Source organism: Strix uralensis, chromosome 4 (genome assembly GCF_047716275.1).
Source record: "Strix uralensis isolate ZFMK-TIS-50842 chromosome 4, bStrUra1, whole genome shotgun sequence".
NCBI lineage: Eukaryota > Metazoa > Chordata > Aves > Strigiformes > Strigidae > Strix > Strix uralensis.
Genome location: NC_133975.1, coordinates 64890692 through 64915666, shown reverse-complemented (window position 1 = coordinate 64915666; position 24975 = coordinate 64890692). Strand labels below are relative to the sequence as shown.

The 24975-nt window shown below is 43.4% G+C and overlaps 2 protein-coding genes across 2 annotated transcripts in view; one reads left to right on the top strand and one right to left on the bottom strand.

Annotated features, from left to right (window-relative positions):
- Positions 1-14426, top strand: part of BMP2K (BMP2 inducible kinase) — a 67195-nt gene extending 52769 nt beyond the window's left edge. The window contains exon 16 of the mRNA XM_074866993.1: positions 8877-14426. Coding sequence (XP_074723094.1) covers positions 8877-10315 — 1439 coding nt within the window. The 3' untranslated portion in view covers positions 10316-14426. The remainder of the gene's footprint in view (positions 1-8876) is intronic.
- A 1518-nt stretch (positions 14427-15944) lies between these two features.
- On the bottom strand, positions 15945-23803 carry PAQR3 (progestin and adipoQ receptor family member 3). Its single transcript, XM_074866992.1, has 7 exons — positions 23451-23803; positions 23192-23354; positions 21820-21975; positions 20871-21068; positions 19344-19434; positions 18873-19021; positions 15945-18413 (listed from the first exon to the last, which is right to left on the bottom strand). Exons 1-6 carry the CDS (start codon positions 23633-23635, stop codon positions 18879-18881), a joined length of 936 nt encoding a protein of 311 aa, XP_074723093.1. The 5' UTR covers positions 23636-23803; the 3' UTR covers positions 15945-18413; positions 18873-18878.
- Positions 23804-24975: the final 1172 nt, after the last annotated feature.

Sequence of the window (24975 nt, the reverse complement as noted above, 5' to 3'; positions counted from 1 at the left end):
TAATATTTCTGTGTAATATGTTCTTTCTGGTTTGTTCCTTGTGATTGTTAAAGATTTAACAGAAGTAAACCACATGTCTACCTTACTCAGGGCATCAAAGGGAAGATGACTGACTAGAAAGTGGAACAGAGTTTAATACCCTGAGCGCAGTTCCAGCGTTTGGGTGAGATACTGTCTCAATCTAGTTAGAGCAGGAGTTTCACTTCCTTATTGTAACATTCTACAGTGTAAATATGGAGGGTGTTGTTATTATTCACCCAGGTTTCTGACAACAGAATTTTGACTTCTTAAGTTATGATGAGATGAAATGTTGATATTACCAATACAGACTATTTCAAAGAAATAAAAAAAGAAAATTTTACTTCCTTAAAAAGTGACAGTTCCTATTGAAGATGTGTTCCGTATTATCAACCTTTGAGCTGAAACTGTGGTCTTTTTCTGCCTTTTTTTTTTTTAACCTGTGTGACTCAGGTCTTAGGTTAGTAAATGTTGTTGTATATGGACTGTAGCTGAGTAGAGTCACCCAGAATATTGCTTTTGTTTCAGCTTTTGCTTAAGGGTTCTCTGCTGAAATCAGCACTTGTAAATGTCTAACTAATTTCTATCATCTGATGTGAGATAGCAGCAAGAAGCTGAAGATCATGTATCATCTTTTGACTTAACATAAAGTTCTGGTAGTCCAGCAAGATGTGCTATCAGGTACATTTACATGTGTCTGGGAAGGTGATGCAAGGAAGATGCAGAGGTTGAAATTTGAAACCTTTTATCATCGCTGGAAAGGACTGTGGGGTACTGTGAGTTGTGAGCCCTTGGGATTTTCCCTGTGGAGCTGAGAGTGCATTTCAAGCCACTGCTGCTGCAAGGATCACTGGGAAGGAGAACCTGGAACTGGATGGACTAAGGCTGCTTATATGTCAGAGCTTCTGTGCTTATTCTCGGGTGGGAATGGAGAGCCAGCAACAACATGTATGTCACTTGACATGCTATGCAGAGGGCAAATAGTGGTGTGAAATGCACTAACATATTACTGGGTTCTTATAGTTAATAGGAAAACAGTGTAGAAGCACTTAGTGTTACTCACACTTGGTGTATATCCTATTAAAAGTGTTTTCACAAGTACTATGTGTAAACTTGCTATACACACTATGCCTAAACGTTTGTGGAAAATAGTAATGGCTTAGAACTTGAGATGGATGGAAAAGAAAATTGGCTTGATAAATAATTCCAATGCTCAATCTGATAGAAACAAAACTAACATTGCAAACTTCTCATGAAAAAGAGAGAAGAAAGCATAGTTCAATAGCCAGTAATGGGGCATTTAGGAAGGCACCTACAGTGGCAAACAGATCCTGGTTCTTGGATGCCTGAAACACTGGATGAGATGGCGACAGTGGAAAAACTGGCTCCTGTGGTCAGCGTTTTGGAACGGAAGCTCTTGATTCAAGTGTGTGTTAACTGGCTTGTGTTGTAACATGCTTTTGTTAACATCAAGTTGAGCGTTTCAGAAACTGAGACACACGTTTTCTGCTGTCTTCAAATTATAAGAAGGAAATGTCATGAATATATTAGTTTGCTGTTGAGTCGTACTCAGTAGCCTTTTGCCATCCTATTTTTGTTTACACTAATTCTTCCTGGGATTAAACTGGGCTAGATTGCCTTTTGCTTTCCTTGGCTACTGGAATTCAGAGAAGTAATAAAAGATTTGAGGTAACTCTCAAAATGATGCAGGTGGACTGTGTGAGAAGTGTAGATGTTGGGAAACCTTGACTGGAATTTCTTTGCAAGTGCTGACCTGAAGCAGTCTGCTAGGCATTTTACTCCTGTGAAGAATCTGAGTGAGCTGCCTTCTGGCTTGTCTTATTGGGATAAGGCTCTAGTTCAGGTCATGTGTTTAACTGTTCTACTGAATGTTTGTAAAGCTCATCATCTGTGCTGTAGACATGGTGCTGCTTGATCAAGTCACTTGTTTTTTCTAATATACGTAGGTAACCCCTTCCCAGTCACTGCATGCATGTTCACTGTGTGCAGACTGGGTATAAAAGCAAGTTCAGTTCTGTAGCTGTTTCCTTTTGACTTGCTCAAAGACTTGGTAGTGTCTTTAAATGATCATTATAGGTGTCTGACTTGGAATAAAAGCAATTTTCCAGTGTGGTATGTAACTTGCTAGTCACAGCGGTATGGATCTGACTGAAAACCAGCCAGCTGTCTGCGAGATAGCAGTACAACGGAAGGCATCTGGAGACTTGGAGACAATATGTCCCTGAAAGGACTCTGCTGCAGTAGCTGGTTATTAGCATTCATCATGTTACAGCAGAAAAGTGCATTTTTCTGGCATGAAGAAATGTGGGTGATGACCGTTCATTTGGTTACTCATGTATACTGCTTCTAACAAGGTTTCAGAACGCTGCAAGTTTCTGTACCATGGCTTTGGAGCCCTTGGACTACTGTGCAGTCTGGAGCTTTAAGTGAAACACAACTCAGTACAATTCAGCAAGAAGTTACGAACACGAGAACAGGAAAAACAAAGACTTGAGCCAGCTTCCTCTAAAACAGCTCATGCCATCAGTTCATGTTTCTTTGGCAATTGATGTTCTTTAATTGTTTGTTAAAAGATGCCCAGACCCACAACTTGTTATGGCTGTTGTACGGTGCTCCAGATTTAGGTAACTTGGCAATTAAAATAAGTTCATACCAGTGTTTGTAATCACTCAAAATACTGCTTATGTTACTCCATAACCTGTCCTTAGCTATGGTTTCAGGTATTGCTGAATGCAGGTTCAGAATCTTTCCCTGTATCAAGATAATCTTTTGACTTTAGCCTTTCTAGATAACGCTTCCAAAGTAACTTGAACTTACACATCACAAGAATAAATGATATCTATGGGCTGTTCCGGTGGTGTGCTTTTTCTCTCCAAAACAATGCAGTGTGGGGTTTTCTTTTTGTCAAATCTTAGAGCAATCACAGTCACCTTTCACTTTTTTTTAATAACATGTTTCAACCTGTAGACTAACTATTTGAAAAATTATCTAAGCAATAGATGCCAGGCAGAAGTGTGGTGTTCTCCCATTTTTGTTCTTGAAAATAAAGGTGGTAAGCAGTGTAAATCCTCATTACAATATTCACCAGCTGCTGCTCTGGCTGCTGTCAAAGAAGTAGTGCAGATTTAGTTGCAGCATGCCGGTAATCCTTGGGCCTGACATGTGGCAAATTGTTCTGAAATGATGGTGGCAGTATGTTACCAATTCAAAGAAAGCTTAAAGCCCTTATGCCCCGCTCTTTTGCCACCCCCGCAATACCCTAAAATGATGAACTAGCAGAAGGCATGTAATTATTGCAGTTGTTAGAGGGAATTCATCCTCTTCTAATCGGATATCTCGAAAAAGAACATCAGAATAGAAAATGTACTTGAAGATTGGGATCTTCTTATATGATTAAAGATGTTCCACCTGGCTTGCATTTGAGTGAAGAACAATTGTCTCCTACAAGATGCAAACCTGATTAGAAGTCTAGTAATCTGAACAGTACATTGCAAACAGATGTTACTCAACATTTTGCAGCATTTTTTTTATAAATATAAATATCTGAACAGTCTCTGCAGCAGTTTAAGTTGAGAAGATTGCATGAAATCAACATGACAGAACACTTCATTTTTGAAATCTATTTGGCCAGAGCATTAAATTGTCATTAACCAGAGAATTTTCCCTTTTGGGGCATTAAGTTTCTATTTGTAGTGCTCTTTGTATTTATTTAGTTTGCAAACTTCTTTAGGAGTGAAAGAGGGGGAATTGTAGTGCAGAAAACCAAAACAAAATATTCCTGTCATGGGTTTAAAATGTTTGGTTTTAACACCAGTCTGCTGCAATTTTCTCCCTGTTATTGGGACAAAACCAAAGACTGCAGCTGGGAAGGAGCATGCAGAGATGGTTTCTTCCATGAGATTTGGCTGTGTTAGACTACAGAGTGTTTAGTACCTTGGGTCTGCTTGGAGCAGATGGCTCTGTTCATTTACAACACGTCAACACAAACTGAAGAATAAAGAAAGGTACTTGCTCTTTCCTGAAAAATACAAATGTGGGAGCAGTGAGGTCACCACTCTTGAAATACCTCAGAAATAAAAGTGCTTTCTTCAAAGCTATGTAGCAGGAGCAGTTGCTGCTCCCAGCGTCATCTGATGGGTGCCACTTGCTTTCCTGTTGAAGTTGTGTATGTAGGGTTGTACATGCTGGGCCTGAAATTTGAATAATACTGAGCTGCTACTGTAGCTTGTCAGTTTTGAATCACTGCAAAACTCATTGTCTGTACACAATACAGGAATATAATTTTCCTGCTGTGATAAGTAATATTCATAACTATCAAGGAGGTGGTGCATAAGGAGGAATCTCAGGGCTAAAGAGCTAGAACTTCAGAAACCCTGTTCAGAAATAATTTGTAGTGAAATGAGGGGTTTGAAGCTGATGAGCTAATAGGCAGTTAATTGCCTGGTGCAGTGATGGTACAGCTGGGAAAAGAAATACACTTGCTCAATCTTTAAATGGCCTCAGAATAGATATACCTAAGAAAATATTTTCTCATGTGCAGGGACAGACATTTACAAATGCAGAGGCTCAAGCTTCCTTGTCCAGTGTGCTGCTTCATTCTTGCCCTTATTCAAAAAAGGTGGTGTGTGCTCCATTCAGTGTGCGATGGCTTAGCCCTGTTGCCCCCATTGCTCTTGGAACAAGAGGCCACAAAACTAACTAGTGCCGAGACAGATTGCTGTGTGGAAAGTATTGTGAAAATGACCAAGTACTTCAAAGCTTTGATAATCTCACTAGCTATTCCAGCACCTTCCATGTCTCTGTCAATGAGTAATGTGCTCAGCATTTCTTCAAAGAGTGGTTCAGAGCTCCCAGTATGTGAAAACACATAGCTTCATATGTAGCGAGCAGGTGCTCTCTGTGTTCACTATAGAACCCAAATTTATAGCAAGTGGGGTCACTCGATGAATTGTTCCAGACTTCATCCCAGTTTTTCTAGAGATGGTAGTTTTTGGACTAGAGAAACGAAATTTAGGATGCTAATACAGACTCCTTAAAAACTAGGTTGTCTGGATGACTGATTCCCCAAATCATTTGCTGTGTATTGTCAGCCCAAATAACAATTATAGGTGGGTGTATTAAGAGATGTTGGAATGGCTTGTGTGTCAATACTAATACATTGAGTATGGTTTGAGAAAGTGTTTTAAGTGTTTTGCCATGTATTGTCAAGTCCTGTTTGATCTATGTTCTGTCCAGAGAGGTTTGCTACAGAGCGCTAAACGTCGTGTGGCTTAAATTACTTGTTCAGCAAGTCAGCAGCTGTTGGTAGAGGTTGGAATTTTTTGTCTTGTTGGTGTCCTTTGCAGTTTGTTTTCCAGTGAGTGTGACTGTGGCAGCAACTAACAAATAATATTTAAACCTTCTGGGAAGTCAGGTATATTAGATATACTGTGGTTCAGTTTTTGTCTTTTAAAAAAAATGATAAATTGTTTTCTGCATATGTAAATTACTGACAAAAGTATAATTGTTCCTTGGGAGTATAAACTCATGTGGACATTGATATACATAAAAGGTTTGGGTTTTTTGTTGTGTAAGTGGTGTTAACATCTAACCTAGAAATATTTCCTTTTTCTTCTCCTTTTAAATCTAATTGCATTTGTGTCGACATTAGTGCTTCAGTAAATATTGGAAACAGCAGGATTTGGAGGATAGGGGGTTACACAGTGCAATGTGAAGGCTGTACCTTTGGGAAATCTAAAGTAAGCAGCCAAATAATCCAGATTCTAATTTAGTGGGTAAAGCAAATATGTAGTATTTAAAATTACAGTAGATAAGAAGCAGTCTGACACCAGAAGCAGAGAAGAAACAGCTCAAAGCCCTAATCACCTGATGTTTTTAGTCATTCTTATCATCTTGTTTTTAAATCCATACATAAAATATATTGCTGCAGAATTTTTATTGTTCTTTTAAATGTAATTGTAAAAGAGCAAAATGGCTACTGTATGAAGAAATCTGCTAGTAATTCCTTTTAAAAAAGGAGAAACTGTTTTTGTAAAATGTAAAACTTGATATTCTGGTCTAAACTGCAGCACAGAAAGACAAAATGTGACTCTGCCTGTTAGTTACATGCTGATTTCCTTGTGAAAGAAGACACTACCTGAGAAATTACTTTGTATATTGTAAGAACAAGAGAATCACGAGCTGGGTTCTGGATGAAGATTTTTTTCAAAAGAATTAACTGATTCACACATTCATCTCCAGCCTTTTCAATCCTGCTGAACACATTGAGTCAATTAAATTTCAGCAATTTTTTAATACAACTGTACATGCAAGGTATTAGTTTTGGTTAGGTGAGAGGGTCAGCAGTCTAGCACAGTACTGTCAATAAAGCCCATTATTAACTGCTTTAATGAGGACCAACCCCTGCCCCCAGGTGTGTGTCAGACATGTACACAGCACTTGGGCTGTTCTCTGTGTGTTGCACAGTATCTCAGGAGTGAAGGCGGGTACCTGGGTGTTCCTCGCTGGGTTAAAGTGAACTTGGTGTTGGCTGTTAGGCAAGCAAAAACTCGTTGTCAGTCCAAGTCCTTGCTGGTGCAAGCATAAACACAGTTGGCCTTGCCATTGTTCTAGTCCCCATCTGAAGGTTGGTACCCACCTAGTATCAGCCTGGAGTGACTGTAATATAGTGTCACTTCAGAGTATTGCACACACATTTTCGGTAGTTGCTCTGTGTCTGCAAAGAGGTGAATTATCATTGCTGTATTAGAGTTACATGTTCAATTATACATTCTTAAAGCAGCATGGCTACCGTGTGATCTTTGTCCTAGAGAAAAGGACATCTCTAGTAAATACGCTTTCTTGAGCTGAGAGCAAGTGTTTTGCTTTTCCTCCTACTCATTCTCTTCAAATAGAAATCCAGCAGTCAGTTACGCTCCTGAAAACATCTCTGTGCAGCAGCAGGGCTCCGACATAGGGAGAAACTTGTTTTGTGTAAGTCTGTGTGCCATACCAATGGCACTGTGCTGGCTTATCTGGTCTGCCTGCACTTGCCATCTGTTTTGTTTACTGATGCAAAGTTTTTACTGCTCCCAGTATTTCTAAGCCAACCACCCCATGAAAGAGTCATCAGTGAATTGTTCTCTTAGCTCTAGTTGTCAGATAGTAAATAGTGAGAATGAAGGTGTCAGAGTAAAATGAATAAATTTCCTTCCTGTGGAGAAACTGAGCTGACTGATCCTATTTTAGAAACAAACAAGAAAACACTTCTCCTCAAACTTAAGTTAAAGCAGTAGCTTTTTTCTGCCTGAATTGCTACACTGGAAGTTAGAAGGGGCTGAATGTGAAGTTTCAGTGTCACTAGAGAAGACGACGTTCTCTAAGCATAGGTTTGACGCACCAGGGCAAGTATTACTTTCAAAAAAAAAAAAAAAAATTAAAAGCTCTTCCATGTTGCTATTGCAATTGGTGCTTCGTTGGCATTATTGGTGGGGAACGCCCTGATGTAGAGAAGCTGTTTCTGTTGAAACCATGGGGGAGGAGGCGGGGGGGGGGGGGGGGGGGGTGTACCTGGGGAGACCTTTTCGAATGCCCAAATGCCAGTGACAATCAAGCTTAATTCTCAGTGGGATTTATGAGTCCAAATTACAGTTTTGGCGCTGACTGGGTGGAGGGAGGGAGTACCTCAAACCAACTCACATATTGGAAAAGCCAGCAATTAACATCCTTCTCCCTGCTTCTCTATTTCTGTATAGTTATGTTAGCCGATTACTTTGTGATCTCCCCATAGGGACTGCTGTCTTGTCTGTTTCCCTTTGTATGCATCAAAACACACTAGGGAGGCAAAAACCCCCAAACCCCATATCTGTTGTGGCTATTGGCAGGCTCCAAGTCCCACTTCTTCAGCTTGTGTAAGGAGCTGGTGCCTGTGAGGGCAGGACAGACAGATCATGACCTCATATAACCTTCCCTGCAGCTTGGACAGGAACAAGCTTCTCTCTTGCTCAGTCCCTGATTTTCATAGACCTTAGAGGAACCTAATTATCTTGGGGATGTTGTGTAGGATTGTCTCATGCTATGAAAGCTTGGGAGTGGAAAGGCTGGGGACTAACAGGGTGTCATGCACTCATTTCTGTTTTGAACCTACGTTGAATATGTCAGTATTGCCACATGTATCTGTGTGGTAAAAACCTTAGTACAGTGGGTCAGTCTTGGAGAACCTCTTCAAAAGGCACCTGAAGGGATATGTTTGTCAACAAGGTGCATGTGCTTTCTGGTATACAGAAACTGGACAGCAAAGTGGTTGGTAGCCCAGCAGAGCAGAGCCCTTTGAGGTCTGTTGTTGCTGTAAAATGGTACCCAAGATCTGAAGTGAATTATCTGAAATTGCCAAGTACTTTTCTTTTGCCGATGCTGATTGTTTTCATTACTAGAGCAATAAGCTGACAAACTATCAAAGCAGAAGCACTTCAAGAAATACGTAGTCTGTTTTTAAAAGAAAAAATTAATTAAAATCTTTCAAGCACACTGGCTCCTGTTTCCCTGGAGAGGAATGACTGCGTAATGAGTGTGTTTGAAAAGCTGGCTCTGGAGATCACTTGTGTCCATTGGTCCCTCCTTCATCCCCAAAAAATACTAGTATTGCATTTCCAGACATCTTGGGCTTGAGGACTAAAGCTAGAAGGTCTGACTATTAATCAATTTTGAGTGTTGTTTGAAATATTAGATATGATTTTTAGCTCATTGCCCTCATTAAGTGCAAAGCATACCTTTGCATCAACTCTTGGTATGTATGGAATAAGTGTTGACTTTAAGAATGTATTTCAAGTTTTATTTTGCATTTTTCTTCGGACCTGCAGGTTCCCCTGGAAAACAAGTGGATAACTCGGCCAGCAATCAAGGAAATAACTTAGGGACCCCAACCAAGGCTGGAAAACTGAGCCATGCTTTTAGAGATCCCCGGCCAGGGAGGAAAACTGCAGAGGGACAAGTGACAAAAGGTGGTGATGAGTCAGAGAGTGATTTTGAATCTGATCCTCCTTCTCCCAAGAGCAGTGAGGAGGAAGAAGAACAGGAGGATGAAGAAGTCTTGCAGGGAGAGAATGGAGACTTCAATGATGACAATGATACAGAACCAGAGAATTTAGGCCACCGACCTCTCCTCATGGATTCTGAGGAAGAGGTAGAGGAAGAGGAGGAAGAGAAGCAAAGTTCTGACTCCGATTCTGATCGTACCAAGCAAAAATCTGTGGAAGGGCTCCTGAGCAGTAGGTTCAGAGATGGCGTGGGCAGCAGTGAAATCAAAGAACCCAGTTCAATGCATACGACCTTGTCTGAGGTGCCAAATACTGTAACCAAGGTGAAACCTGACCAAGAATTTGATGTGTTTGGGGCAGTGCCCTTTTTTACTCTGCAGCCTCAGGCAAGAGAGAAGATGGACAAAGATGTCTCTTCTCAGATGGCTTTTCCTGGCATCAATCAAGAGCAGGATGACTTCGATGTTTTCACAAAAGCCCCTTTCAGCAAAAAGGTGTCTCAGCAAGATGGCCAGGTGGCAGGAACTGACCCTCTGCTCTCCCCCACCTCTCCACGGAGTGTTGATATTTTTGGCTGCACGCCATTTCAGCCTTCCCTTCTCCCCAAGACTGGTGGGAGTAAAGAAGACCTGTTTGGGCTGGTTCCTTTTGAAGAGATCACGGGGAGTCACCAGCAGCAACAGAAGGTGAAGCAGCAGCGTAACCTGCAGAAACTTTCTTCCCGCCAAAGGCGCATGAAACAGGAGGTCTCAAAGAACAACGGAAAGCGCCACCATGGTACCCCAACCACCACGAAGAAGGCATTGAAACCGAGCTACCGCACCCCAGAGAGAGCCCGCAGGCACAAAAAAGCAGGCCGCAGGGACTCACAGAGCAGCAATGAGTTCCTGACTATCTCGGACTCCAAAGAGAACATAAGCGTTGCGTTGACTGACAGCAAAGATCGAACCAACCCTCTGCAGACAGATGAGAGTCTGCTGGATCCTTTTGGAGCCAAACCCTTCCACCCACCGGACTTGATGCGGCATCCCCAGCATCAAGGGTTTGGTGACAACCGCGGGGATCATGGCACAGTAGTAGTGGCTGGTAGACCTAGGCAGAGCTCCTTGCATGGAGCCATTCATGGTGGTGACGGGCTGAAAACAGATGACTTTGGTGCAGTACCCTTCACAGAACTGGTTGTGCAGAGTGCGCAGAGCCAGCAGCAACAGACACTAGAGTTAGATCCCTTTGGAGCAGCTCCGTTTCCTTCCAAAAAGTAAATGCTTCAAATGGGTTCCCCCCCTCCACCCCTCTGACTTACTTGATAGAGATTTTAATTAGTGGAGTAATTTATCTGGTTGAATTGACAGGGACCTGGACTGTACAGTTTGTTCAAGTTCAAGAAGGCATGGCCAGCTTGCACGATGACATTTAGAGTGATGGCAAATTTTTATTGGGTTTTTTTTGAGAAAAATAGAAAAAAAAACCTGGGAGCATCATTTTGTTATGACACGTGCCTCCCAGAAAGAAAAATCAGATATGAATCATTGTCTGCCACTGACTTTGGGCCCTGAAACATACTGTCATTCTGCACTCTTGTGTTGCCTTTTCAGTCCTCTGTGATGTGCTGAGATGGAGGGAGAGGGACGGTCAGAGATCACATGAAAGACATTTTCCATACTTACAGGTAGGCTAATAGAACTGTGCTGGTTCTTCATGTCTCAGTTGCAGTAGACCTAAGAACCAAAATGTACTAATACCCAGACTGATCTGCTGGAAATAGTCAAGTCGATGCTTCCTAGGTGAAAACTACCTTTATTAATCGTAAAAATCAAGAAGCCAAGTCCTCAAGGGGCTGTCACCCACAATTCCAAAGCACGGCTATGGCTTGAGACCCAGTAGATGTCTATGCAGCTGCAGAGATGAAAAGCAGATTTTTTTTTTTTATGTGCCTAAAAGTTCAAGGTTTTTTGGTTTTTTTTTTTTTGTTTGTTTTTTGTTTTTTTTTTACAGTAAGTGCCATTAATGTAAAATAGCAAACTGGAAGTAGAGCGTTAAAACTAAAGATACAGAGAATATAGTGGTTTGCAAGATGAAAAGCCTGAATGTAAGGGAGTAAACCAGCAGGGATGCAGCCAGTGTTTGCAGCACTTTGAAGACTACTCAGTACACTGGGAAGAGAGGCTGGTTTACACAAAGAAATCCTTTGGCACATGTGGAGTATTTCAGATGATTTGTACAGTTGACTCTGAGATGCAACCATCAGATTTATTTGATTACAAATTGGGATTTGTGTCTGAAAATACCTTTTCGTTTCCTCTTGGATTTTTATTGCGAAGAAAACATGTATTCTTTCAGACCTGTTGTTTTTTAAAACAATAATTTTATGAAATGACTGTAACCTAATGTTCCTTTAAGTTCTGATGAATCTATTATTGTACTTAAGTGTATTTTATAAGAAAGTTTTGCTAAATGCACTGAGCTTTGAAGAAACTTCTCTGAACCCGGATTTGTTCCAGAACAGAAGCAGTAAGCAGTAGGTAGCTTGCCGAAGCTGATTGCTACTCTGCCAGTAAACTGCATTTCACACCACGAAGCCTTACGGGCAGGACTGCTGTCCTGCTGCACAGTACCTCTGAGACATCAGGTGCTTGGGAGCGCGCGGTGCCGGTAGGTGATGGGAAGGTGATGTGAACAGACTTGTTGAGGACAAGATTTCCTTACTGTGTTGCAGAAGTATGTGCTGTGTGTAGGCAGGACGGCTTCTCGACTGCCTCGCAACTTGTGCCAAGCCGTGTACACTGTCTGCAGAGCAAGTATGACTTGGGACGGTCCAATCTGCCTTTTTTCCATGGCAGTTGTAGAGAGGAAGTGGAAAGAGGTAGTTCCTCTGCTTGTCTCAACTTTGTATCCTGCTCTGCTGAATGCTGAAGAGTAGATAATTGGATGTTTTTATATGGAGGACTTAGGCGTTTGTGGTTGTGTCTCCCCCCCCTTTCACAGGAGGTAAAGTGAAATATTTAGGGTTGTGCTTTGTTTTTTTTCCAAATTTCCTGATGGTTATACAGTCATCCTAAGACTTGTGATGGTGGGGCTGGATCCATTACAATATCTGTTGAAAACAACGCATTAAAAACAAGTCACTTGACTCCTTTGGGGGTTGGTTTGATAAAAGGCTCCCTCAGATATATGTGAGATTGCTTCCACTGGTCCTGGAATTTGAAAGTAACACATACGTATATGTACACTGTCATTACCTTTATCTTCCTTGTTTTCATTTTTCTCGCAGTGTGAAAGTGAAATATTACAGCTGTGCTTGGTTAAATATTCCTTTTTCAGGCTTAGAAATTAAGCTTTTAGGAGGTTATGAGTAGAAATGTTTCAACTCTATTTGCACAGGATTTTCCTAGGCTTTATTACTACTGTTCTCACCTGGTTTTTTGTGCCAAAGGCTGTAAGAAGCGCACGCCAAGTTGTGTAGCATTTTCTGATACTCAGGTTAACTGTTTTTTTTTTTTTCCTCCGTGTGCTTGTGAGCTGCCTTCCTACAGTATCCTTCTGAACTGTTACTTACCTGCCTAAAGAGCTGTTGGAACAGAATATGACATGACAAATGGGGCAGGTGGGTGGAAACAAAATGAAAATAAAACAACAGGCAACTGACCCATGGTCTTAAATGTGGCTAGCCTCACCGAAGCCACGCAGGTGCTGCTTTCCCTGCTGGAAAAGCAACTTCAGGACTTGCTCAGCTGTTTGGTGCCAGAGGAAAGGGTTAACAACGTGTATGGGACAAGGGCTCAGCTCCAAACGGAGGGAAAAGGCTGTGCATCAGCAGACTTAGTGTGGGCCTAAATATTCAGGTAAATTAAGAATAGGGGGGAAGCGTGTTTGGTTTTTGCCTGTTTACCCCGAGACTTCAGGCTGAGGAGCGCTACAGGTTTTCTTTGTGTGGCAGGTTGGTTTGGCTTTTGGCAGAGGGTCCATAAGTGGTTTATATTACAGTACAGGAAAGCTGGAGTGAGATTGTACACAGAAACTGAGACCTGAGATAAAAGCAAGCTGTAAACCCAAGATACTCTATAAGTGGCATAATGCCTCTGGCTGCATATGAGTTACGGCTGATAATATTTACTTTCTAATGGCCTTAATAAACCTTGTTCTTTGTATTCTAGTTGTGAAACAGGTTTTTGCATAAATGTAACTTTTTTCTTTCTAGAGTTAAAATTATTTTATCCTTTCTTGTGACTGAAAAGAGATTAGTATGCCTCACCAAGCTGTCTTTGCATGGTATATATTGTTTGTACACAACTAAACCCAAGTTTGGGTTTAATTTCAGCTAAGATCCACTGTTCAACAGAGACGAAATACGGTACTGCTGGGGAACGTGACAGCCTTTTGCCTTCATTTGGTGTGTGTGCGTGCTCGTGTGTGTGCTTGCCACGGAGTGTATCATGACCTTACCTGAAATGTGGGAAAGACCTTGTTGCACTAGACACATATCATACTGTCTGTGAAGACGATAATGGCAAGGTAAGGAGCTGACACTTCCTTTCCCACTGAAAATGTCGATTGATTTTTACAGCTTTCATCATGTTGAATGGCTGAACCACAGGCCTTTTAGAATCAGCTGCTTGAGAGAGAGATTCTGTCCAAAGGTACTAAGAAGCCCTTAATGGTTGCAGACATTAAAAGAAAAGTAAGATACTTGTGTTTCTCTGCAGACTCTCAAACGGCCTTGAGATGTCTGCATTTGCTTTGGCTGACCTGTGTAATGAGGGATCTGTGGATACCACCTTTGGAGGAGATAACTTTTAATCATTCTGGGTGTCCCAGTTAGTAAAACCAAGTACTGTGAAAATAAGTTGATATATTTGCTACTGTGAGAATAAGAGTTTATCTGGAGTTTTTTATACTATATCGTGTATTTTTATATATGAAAAGTATATATAAAATATACACATGCTCGCACACATCATGTATCTCTTGGAGTTGCTGTGTTTCTAGTAACACAGCAGCCACAATCACTTTCATGTGACTTGAGGGAGTGAATATGAATGAAAGCTGCAAAAGAATAAAGAAGGGCAAAGGGTGGCTGCTGCGTTACTTTTCCATAGTGCTTATTTCGAAAGGAAAATCAAGGAAATTGTGTGTATAGCTCAATTTGTGACTAAGGCATCACATAACATTAAAGAGCATAAAAACTATGTTAAAATTGCTGGCATTCAGCTTTTAAGTGCACTTTCCTGAACTACACTTCCATTTCTTGTTAGACTTCAAGTTTCTAAAGCTTTTTTGTGTACCACTAAACAGAGAACTTTTAACTTTTTTGTGAAACTGATGTACGTCATAAAATACTTGCAGTTGTTAAATAAACAAATGTGATAACAGTGATTTTGTAGATCTCTTTAAACATTGCATTATGAAGTATTCACATTTAGGCTTTAATTTACTCACTATAAGCAGTGCTGCTTCTGCTGATTGTATTTTGTGGCTGTAGACCTGTCACACTCTTGAAAATGTTTTAAAATACTTGTATTTGCTGCCCAGTTGTCTTTGTCCAACTTGTTCAAAACCTGTTGATCATGTACTATTTTTAATTTCTTAAGTTCAGTATTCCTCTTTAGGGCCTTCCTGCAGAAGTTTCGAAAGGATGCGTTCCAATTCCTAGGTGGTAACTGACGCTTGGTCCCTTTTCTACAGCCAAAATGTTAAGTACAGTCTGCAATGCTACCTCTGTGGACTTAGTTCTGCACCTAATCTTTTAGACATAATTTTCATGTGATTTGACCCCCTTCTGGCAACTGTCTCCCAGAGCAGTTTTTTTTGAATGCTGCTTGTACTGATTTTACTCTTCGGTAAGCTGAAGTAAGAATGAAAATAGTCAGAGTGGCAGCAGGACTCAGTTACTAAATAGTAGCTCATGTCCAGGCTGTTCTCTCTCATGCCTACTACCTGTTTCAGTCTAATTTTGTTACAAGGAAACACAGTTTAACTGGAGGCTTCAGCTTAAATGAACAACTGTGTCTGTTAAATTCTTGCTTTAAACAGTTTTTCATGGATAATGAGGTCGGTCAGTCTGCACACTGCTCGTGGTTTAAAGGCGTGGCAGAGTGCAAGTGGAAGAGGACCTGGGGCACGGTCCTGAGAGTTACTGGTAATAAATGTTCTGTGAGTGCTGGCCGTGTGCTGCAGGACGGGATGAGAACAGGCACTGGTAATAGAGGGCGCAAAGTCACCCCTGCTGCTGGTGCAGCTGCCTGCTGCAGGCTGCCTGTGTAGGCAGGACGTACGTGCAGTCGCAGCTTTTCTGCCTGTGCCATCTCTGATAGAGGGTTGGTTTCTTTGCAGCCCCTGCAGTTACAAAAGCAGTTAAAAAATGTTCTGGCTATGTTTTTTTTGAAGTGTGACTGCTAGCACTTGATTTCTCATCACTGTTTTTTGTGTGCAGTTGAACTTCTCCTGTTAGGGCAAAAGCACATTTACAAAGTTGAGGTGGGAGGGAGAACTGTTGTTTCTGTTGAAGCAGAGTCAGGATGAACCTTTCCTCCTTTTGCTTAGGGCACAGCAAAGGGCCAGAGCTCTTAAGATACAAACAGGGCCCTGCTTGGAAACTATCTTGATCTAAAGGTGGTAGGTTGCAAAGCTGAGTTCATCAGCAGCTCGATCTAGAGACGCTCCTCCAAAAAGACAAATAGACACTCCCTAAGTACCCCTAGTAGACTACACTGCACACACTACTGGCGTAGTGCAGTTTGAACACCTGCCCTGCCCCGTCCCTGCTGTGCCTTGATAATTTAAGACAGTCTCTCTGTGTATTTAAAACCCCGGTGAGGTGACAGAAGTTGTGTGGTTGAGAAATTCACATCTGTCGTTTTGCTATGTGAGATGCAAGAATGATGTTACTCCAAGTAAACATCCAATGAACTGAAATTTATTTACAGGTTCAGTATGTACATAAAAGACCATCATGCAGCTTGATAAATTTTGTCAGGGTAATAAAAATGCACAGCTTTGCAGTCAGTTTCCTTCTCCAGTGAAAACTGCTACAGTAGTTGAGAGTTTACATAAAAAAAATACATTAGCAAACTATAAAGTCAGTATGCTTTCAATACACAAACACACATTCTTCAAATATTATTGTTCACATAACACTGGAAACAGGCTTTTATACTTGCAGGTTCCTTATCAGGCTTCAGTAGTAGTAATCAGTGCACTTGAAACTTGCTTGGCTGTCAAGTTTAAAAAAAAAAATTAAAAATTCAGTGTTTACACTGAAAGGCTCAAAGGTCTGGGAGTTGAATCTTAAATGCAGTCAGTTCTTGCCTTGTTTCTGGAGTTGAAAAATAAAAAAACCAAACCCAACCCCCTGAACTTAACAGACAGTTAGCATTACTCTCCAACATAGCAGCAGAGAAGGCAGTATCCTGCCATCTCCATCGCCGATGAGTGCTCAGGTGCCCGACAGTAAATTTCCACCGATATTCCGCATGTCCTTGGCACACCCTGCCGAGAAAGGCGGGGGCAGCTGGGCATGTGTAGCCCGGGGAGGCAGCAGCAGCGCTGAGGGGACCTGACAGCAGCCTGACAGCAGCCTGCCTGCCCCGTGAAGCGCACTGCACTAAGCCAGCCTCTTCCTCTCTGCCTAAGGTAAACCCCAGCAAGGGAAAACCCTCCCCCAGAGGCAAGAGCAGAGCACTGGCAGGGCCGACAGTTCGTTAAGGGCTTCGCGACTGTTACACGGCTTTTGGCACGGTTGCCTAAGGTCTCTGTCCCCTCCTTAGCGGCAGGGGTAAGATAAAGTGTTTGACACCTTACAAGGCCCCTATCAGTGTGCATTAAGCTGGCAGTTGGCAGACGGTCACAGGATATGGGAGAAGATGCAGGGATACTATCGAAGGCCACGCTGCAGGTAACAAGGGGAGGTGTAGCGAGGTCAGCTAGGACAGTTTTTAATCCAGAACTGAACATTTCTGCCTGTAGTCACAGCAGAAACAGTTAAAAAGTAGGTATCTGCTGCTTTCCTACACTAGCCATGCTGATGCAATTGTGTCCTGCAACAGCTCTGGTCCCAAACTTTAACCGCTTGGGATTAAGTTGTTACAGCATCTTGAAGCAAGCAGAGGAATCTCCAAATGGCTAATGCTGACTAACACTTGATCGTGTGAAGCGACAGCATTTGCTACCACTGCTCAACTGAACTGTAAACAAAAGCACAGCTGCTATCCAGAAGTCACTTAAAAACGTTGATTCTAACCCAAAAATCCAAATAATTCCAATCCTGTTTGAAAAACTGGCACCCATTGAGGTTAATCATGCTGAGCTACAGCTATCTAATAACCTGTGTATTTTATGTCTCCCTAGTATTGAGTTTATAAGAGATGGTTCCAAGACAGATTCTAAAACCCAAGGCAACCTTTTACCTGGGGAAAGCTTATGGAGCTTATGGCAATAAGTCTTTTTCAGTAACAAAGTCTGCAAGTACAGTACAACGCATGACACGTTAAAAGGCCAAAGTTCAGTGATTTGAATCCCCAGTGGGTTCACTACTTGGGGTGTGTTATTCCATCCTGTTAAACAAATGTAACTTTAAAAAAATCATTAGCAACTCTACTGATTGCAAGATAGTAACAAATATGAACATCCAGGCTTAGTGCTACTCCTGAAATACTTTAGAATACTAATTCCAAATTACCAAGGTCTAGAGAAGTTTCTTGAAGTGATGGCACTACCCATACTGGGGGAGGCAATTTGTTAAGATCTGAAATGAAGATATAGCTACGGTGGATGACATGTGATCTCATCTTCCAGAAAAAGAGCTTGTTCAGAAAAGTACAAGAGTCATCTGAATTAAATTTCGTACGTTACCATACTGATGCTGAAGCGTAAGCACATCATTCAGACAAGGACGCTGAAGGATGCAACACACTGTACCACTGCGATTTAGATCCAAGACCAGGTCCCACAGTTACCATGGTTTCACAAGCACGCTGTCAGGAGCACTTTCTCAACTACGCTCTTGAACAAAACCTGAAAACCTGGTATATGGGCCTGTTAGCTCAGCAAGGGTAATTACTTCTGTTGTTCATGTTTACCAAGCAAAAAAAATACTGCTGTGATCCGACTGCTGAGTCTTACAGCCCACCTTTCCATTGTCCCACTCCAGGAAGACCTGTTTTGGACTTGATTGCAGAACAGGAAATTGATGTCAGATCCTAGGCAATGCTGTTGGTTTTTCAAAACTCCTAATAATACACTGGCCCAGCCAGCAGGTTAACAGTCCAGAAGTCAGAAAAGGAACTGCCTCAGTGTGTAACTTCATAGCTCAGCTCATTAGGTAAGGTCCAGAGCCTCAAAGTCAGAAATTTTATTGAAGTCCCTCTGAAATACAGCGGGAAACAAGTTTAGTCACTTACCATGCATATGAAAAGATCAACTCTTAACCTGATTTCCAAAAAATCCAGATCAATGCTTACTAGGCTGAAAACCTGACAAAAGCCTGAGGAAAAGGCTACTTAGGAACAAATACTAATGATGGCTTGAGGCTATTAAAATTGTGAAACAGCTGAAAGGGAACTGGCAGACCTCTGTCCAGCCTGCTCTGAAACTCTGCTCAAGGGCACTGCAGCTTCCTGGAGCCTCCTGCCATCCAGCAGGATGGAGGAGCAGCCTGCCTGGCAGCAAGATCACATCTCCAAGCAAGTATTACACCAATCAGCATTTCCTTTGGGGAAGTTAATTAGGGAGGCTGACTGAAACTTGTGACAAGTTAAAACCAGGATTATTTAACCCTATACTTGTTAGAATATCCTATTCCCACGAGTATGAAGACTGCTCTACCTTCACTCACAAGTCTGGGCTATACTCAGGACAGGGCTTGCTGTGTCGATATTGCATGATGTACACTGTGGACTGATGCCACCAATACAGCATCACCACGGCGAGGATATGCCAGACTTGGTGACTCGAGCCGAGGTAGTTCAACTGTCCTGTGGGGAAGAAAAAGGGCAAGTGGTTAAATTGTTAAACTTCACAGTAACTCATGCAATGCAATTAGCAATCAGTCAGTCTCCAAAACTCAACTACACGCTCCACTTACTGGAAGGCAGTGAAAGTTCTTTAACAAACTTGATGAGAAGTTGTCTGCCTTCTTTTGATGCAAATACACGCCACATTTTACTCTATATGAGAATACTTGATGTAGAACATGGTCAACCTGTTCCCTCACAGGAAGTTCAGGAGTCAGAGCAAGGACTGTGACACTGCAGGAAGCTTAACTGCAGAAAAAACACCCAGAAGAGAATGTCCTACCTGGGAAGTATCTTTCTGGAACTTTGGAAATATAGAAGAGAAAAGCTACAGCAGCGATGAAGTACATGACAACTACACGTGGAGCAAACTCCTGCAAAAGAAAAGGAAGCTCTCCTATTCTGTTAGAAGGTAAAAATAGAAAGAAAAAAATAAAGTCCCTAAAGATATAAAAGAAAAAGGCATGACAAAACTGAATCTTACTGCACTGCCTATGTTATGTATGGACAAAATCCAACAGCGAAGCAAATGCCAAAGTTTGGGAAAATCTCAATGGGGAAAAAAACTTGGTTTATTACCACCTCTCTGCTTCAATATACAAGCTACTTTGTGTTTCTGTGCTGCCTGCAGCAGATGTGAAATCTGTCAGTAAATTGACATCTTCCAGTACACCAATCTGACACAGAACAGCCAGGAAAAGTGAGGCTTCAGTGCAGAATATCATTTACCAGTTGAGACTGCAGTCGCTAGGACCTAAGGCCCCAGGAATACCAGATACTGGATGGTAGATAATCAAGCAACCCATTCACGAGTTGTGTTCTGTTTTCCTTAACAGAAAATTTTGTTACCAGAAGTGGATGTTTTTCTGAAGTATGGAAACAAAATGCATACCATACATACCATTCTGCTGTACAGGAGAAACTAAATGGGGGAAGATGTGAGGGGAAGACGACTCTTTATCTGATTTTTAAGCCAGCATTAAGTGGCCATAAAGGTTGCTCTTCCACATTCAACAGCAGCTCTGGACTGGGCTAAACCACCACCCCAGGTGACAGTCCTCCATCAGGGCCAGTGTAAGAATGTGCACAGTAACTGCTCGCTATGAAAAGGAAATGTTTTCTTCAGCACAGTTGGGTCCCTGGGTAATTGCCATGACTTCTGGGCTTTTTATAGTGGGGTGTACTTTACTGTCTTCAGCTGTACTGTGCTGCTTGTTTTTCAGAGCATAATTCTAAGTGGTAAAACAAGAACAGGAAAATAGTGCAGTAACTTCACAGCCATGTTAAATGAGGGCTGCATAAGAGAGAGAGGGCTGAGTAGGCAAATACTGATTTTTGCTGCCAACCCAGGGAACAGAAGAGGAAGCAAATAATCATCCCATCAGTGTGTTCTGCTTCCCCTCCCTCCTCCTGAGCTGTGGAGGTGGAGAGCCCAGAGCACTCGTGCAGCCTGACAGACTGCTTCCCACTCGCCAGCCGGCTCAGCTCCTCTGCTCCTGTCCCTCGCCCTGGGGTAAGCCAGGGTGCGGCCCACCCACACAGGCTCCTCTATCCCTCAGTCACACTTGGATCCAGTTTTCCTTCTCTTGGTGCACTTTTAAAGCAGTAAAGCAGATTTAATCTACTCAACCTGTTTACTTCTCAATTTCTAAGTGTTTGCATTTAGACCGTATCATCCAAAAGAATTCTGTGCTTAAAGAAATTTTAATTCCTGCTGCTTCCCCCTCATTTCCTGAAGTGTAAGAGGACTGAAGGAAGATGGCAAGTGAAAAGCAAAAAGGAATCTTATTTGCTCATTTTTTTCTTTTACCTGTACAATAGATGCACCAATGCCGCCGTTGAGCCAAACCCAGTGGATGGTGGGAATAATTCCATATCCAGACACTGAGCAAAAGATTATGGAGCGCAGTCTGTGCCACTGTTGCGTGAGGTAACTGGGATGAATCTGAGCAAAAAATACTGCCAAGATCATTGCCAGCACAGTGATTAAATATACCTGACGCCAGTACTGAGGAAAAAAAAAACAAAAGCAAGTTTGTGGGTTTTCTCATCATGTGTAAAAGTAAACTCTGGGTAGAAAGTTTACATTACTAAATGTAATGATATATCAAATCTCCTGTCACTGCTGCGAGCACAAACGATGGGGTTTGAATGAATGGACTTGTATTTATCAAATGACAGTGAGGGGAAAGGACTCTACTGCTCGGGTACACCTGGTAGATCATCATTTATTCCAAGAAGGGCCTTTACCAAACATTTTAAACATAGCTCTGCCTCAGCAGACTTGTTCAACTACCTGATCTCTGCATCTGTTGCAGGCACAGATGTAATCTAGGCCTTTGAAGGGAACTAATTTTACTTGTCGTCTATTAGATGAAGAGAAAATAAGCTTATTTCTGCCTCTGTAACTACCTAGTGGGAAAGGATGTTTGAATTACTTGTGATGGGGACACATCCCATAATCACCCTCATGCATTTGACAAAAGTAGGATCTGTAAAGTTTACCCTGCCTTCATATAAATTCCAACGTTTTCTTGAGGTTTGTGTGATTCACAGCTTGAAAGGAAAACCTCAACTTGCCTATCACTTCAGCAAGCACAGTTCTGCTGCTGTCAGAAGGAACTTGTTTGAGTCTCCTTCCCTGGCTCCCAACTAACGTTCTATTTGGACACCCTGCAAGGAACCCCCTTCCTGCAGTGTGGAAACGACAACGGGACCACAGGAACTAAACATTACATGAACAAGTGCTTCAAACTTACGTTATTGCAATAAAATGCATAAAACACTCCTGACACATAGCAGCCCAGGATACCAATGGAAATTCCTGCATAATCTAATGCCATCCATCGTCGGCTGGTCTTCTCTGAGCGGTGACAACAGAAAAGATGATATCCTACTGAGCAAAGCATACAGACCTATACAAATGTTCAAACAAGGACACATTAATTTCTTAAAAATTAACAGGGAGTAGAGCAAGCTTAAACTCTGAAGCTCAGAGCATGCAATTGACCTGTTACATGTTTTGCAGTGCAATTTGGTGTAGGCAATTATGATTCCGGCCAATAGTCAACAGAAACTAAAGTAAGTTTCTCTTGCTGATGGAAGAACAGAAAAGTTTGCAAGATGTGATAACCCCAAGTTGCCCAGCTAAGAAAATTGGGCCATTGAGGCCTAGGCCTAGACCCTGAGGCCAAGTGTGGCGACAGTATGCAAGGGAGCAGGGCCGTGTCTGCACGACTACAGTGGGATGATGAATTCTGCTTGGCCAAACTCCCACAAGCAGAAACCAAAGCCCAAATCTGCCCTGACTGCCTGGCACCCATGTCATGTTACTGTGGGAACACACAAGAAATTTAACTCCTCTGACGCACAGGCTGCTTATTTGCTTCTAGGCTGGCATCAGATTTTTTTCCCTGACAAATGTTTGTGTTTCTCTGCAACCCTCAACAGGAGTAGGGAAGAGCGCAACAGCAGTGCTTTCCAAGCCAGCAAGGGGGTCTTCCCCACTCCTAGCCACGCAAAGGCATCCTGTTCTCTTCAAGGAATACAGTGATCTTCAGCTCTTCACACTTTTTTAGAGACACATGAAGTCTGCTGTTGAGAACAGATTTCATTTGACATGGGAGCTGTTGCTTAGAGCAGGTAAAAAGTTAGAATACAAGCCTGATTGCCATTCCAGACCAGCAGCAGGCCATGGCTGCTTTTCATGTTCTGGTGGGTGACCCTTTGCAGCAGTAATTGCTGTTGCCTGGGGGCCCCATCAGACACTACCAAACCCCAATGCTCAGCTGAAGCTGTGAAGTACAGCCTTGGACAGTTAGTTGGTTTTCACAGACTCTCTCCTCTGCCAGCTATGTTCAGTCCTCCCTGGTTTATTCCATATATTAAATGGGTCAAACCCAACTCACCCACAGAGCTAGTCAGCTGTCTTTAAGAGCAATGCAATTTAAAACATTCTTTCCCAGGTCTGACCTTAGTCCATCTTGCTCTACCGTCCTAACTGGCACCACTGCACGTGGAAGTGCTGCAAGTGGGCTTTACCGCTCTCCCTTCTCAAAGAAGGTGCTCCTTTGAGTAAGCTCCCCAGCCGGGGCTTGGACACCCATGGCGGGGCCGGCACCCAGCCCCTACCTGGAAGCAGAAGAGGCAGACGGAGCAGATGACGAAGTCCTCTCGGGAGGCGCCAGCCGCCGGCAGGACGGCCGTCAGGTCGTAGATGCCCAGCGTGAAGAAGAGGACGAAGCCGAGCAGGTGGCTCCAGATGTTGACCGTCTCGTTGGAGAGGATGAAGAGGCTGCGAGGAGACACAACGGGGCGGGGGGTGGGGCGGGAGGGTGAGCCGGGGCTCGGCCCGCCGGGCCCGGGGCCGGGCGGCGGGGGCTGCCCTCACCTCTTGAGGCAAAGGCGGGAGGGCAGGTAGGCCCGGTAGCCGTCGGTGATGTAGGGGTTGTCCTTCAGGAAGACGGGGATCTGCTCGTAGGTGTAGAGGCGGATGCCGCGGGGCACCAGCACGGGCCAGTACTGGTAGCTCCCCAGCTCGATGTAGTGAGCGCTCCGCAGCAGCTTCTGGTGCATCCTGCCCGCCGCGCCGCCCCAGCGCCCCGCCGCCGCATCGGACGGCCCCGCCGCCGCCGCCACCCCCCCTTACGGGCCGCCACCCGAGGGGATCGCCCGCATCGCCCGCGCGGGACTCCCGGGGCCACCTCCCGGGGCCCGGCCGTGAGGGCGCGGAGGGAAGCGGGAGCGGCCGCGGCGCGAGGTGATGGCGTCACCGCGCGGCGCCTTCTCATCGCCGGCGCCTGCGCGGGGGCGGCGGCACGCGGCGGCTGCGGGCGCGCGGGGGCGCCCTTCCCCGCCGCGCGTGAGGCGGCCGTTAGCCCTCAGCCTGAGGGCAGCGGCGGGCGGGAGTTGCGGCGGCGGGGCGCGACAGCGATGGGCTGCCCTGCTGCGGGCGGAAGGGTCGGGCGGCTGCGGGCAGGCGCGCCTGTGCGGCCGGAGGTGGGTGAGGTGCTGGCGCGTTTGTTTTCTCGAAGCCTTCTGAAGGAAACCCGCCTCAAAAAACGGAGATTTCCACTTGGGGTGAAAGGCTGCTGCGTGGCGCTTTTGTGGGATGTCCGCAGGCACCCCCGACGGGCTGGATGTGGTTCGAAACACGGCACTGCTTGGCAGTCATCAGTGTGGGTATCACTGATTATCCATTTACAGCTCACGACACGCAATAAAATGTTACATTACTGTCAAGGTAGAGAATTTTATCTGGAAGGAAATGGTGCACATCCCTGAGAAGCTGCTGGAGAAAGATGTTTCTTTAGGAATATCAGCCATTTCTTTCAGGTAGACCTGACGATTGCAAACCTTTCTAAAATACAGGCCAGAAACAGCTGTGAAGTTAAAAAGTGCTGAGGATTATCATTGCTTATGGGAATTGTACTTGCACCTTGCAAAAGCAATCTGGTTAATTGAGGTCATTATTATTAGCATTTTTTTTTCTGTGTACTTTATGAAGTGAGGAAGACTCTTGCAAAGGATTTGCTTTGCCTAAATAAGAAAAGTTGTGGGTTGTTTGCCAGTTGTTTTTAAACATTTTTCCTAATTAAAAAGTAATTCACTAGGTATCTGGCTCTCCTTTTCAAAGTTGACAAGTGTGCTGAATGGTAATCCTCATTCATCTGCCCCTCCCCTCCAGTAATGTGCCATGCAGAATTCTTCGAAGGTCTTTTGTTTCATTAAACAAAATGTGAGAGCTTTTCTCCAAAATGACATGACAAGTATGAAAGCTTTTCCCACGGCAGAGAGATTTGTATTGTGAAGTAAAAGATGCAGGGTGATGGGCGTTTGAAATCAAGAATGACAGTAAAGACCAGGTGTTCAAATCCTAGATGTTGCAATATGACCAGCTGTGCTACATCACCCCC

Excerpts from the sequence above, each read along its gene's own strand:
- PAQR3 (XM_074866992.1), bottom strand. The coding sequence starts at position 23,635 with ATGCACCAGAAGCTGCTGCGGAGCGCTCACTACATCGAGCTGGGGAGC. Across the intron at positions 23,355-23,450 it reads TCCCGCCTTTGCCTCAAGAG|CCTCTTCATCCTCTCCAACG; the intron begins GTGAGGGCAGCC and ends GTCTCCTCGCAG. Across the intron at positions 19,435-20,870 it reads TTGGTGCATCTATTGTACAG|GAGTTTGCTCCACGTGTAGT; the intron begins GTAAAAGAAAAA and ends TTTCTTTTGCAG.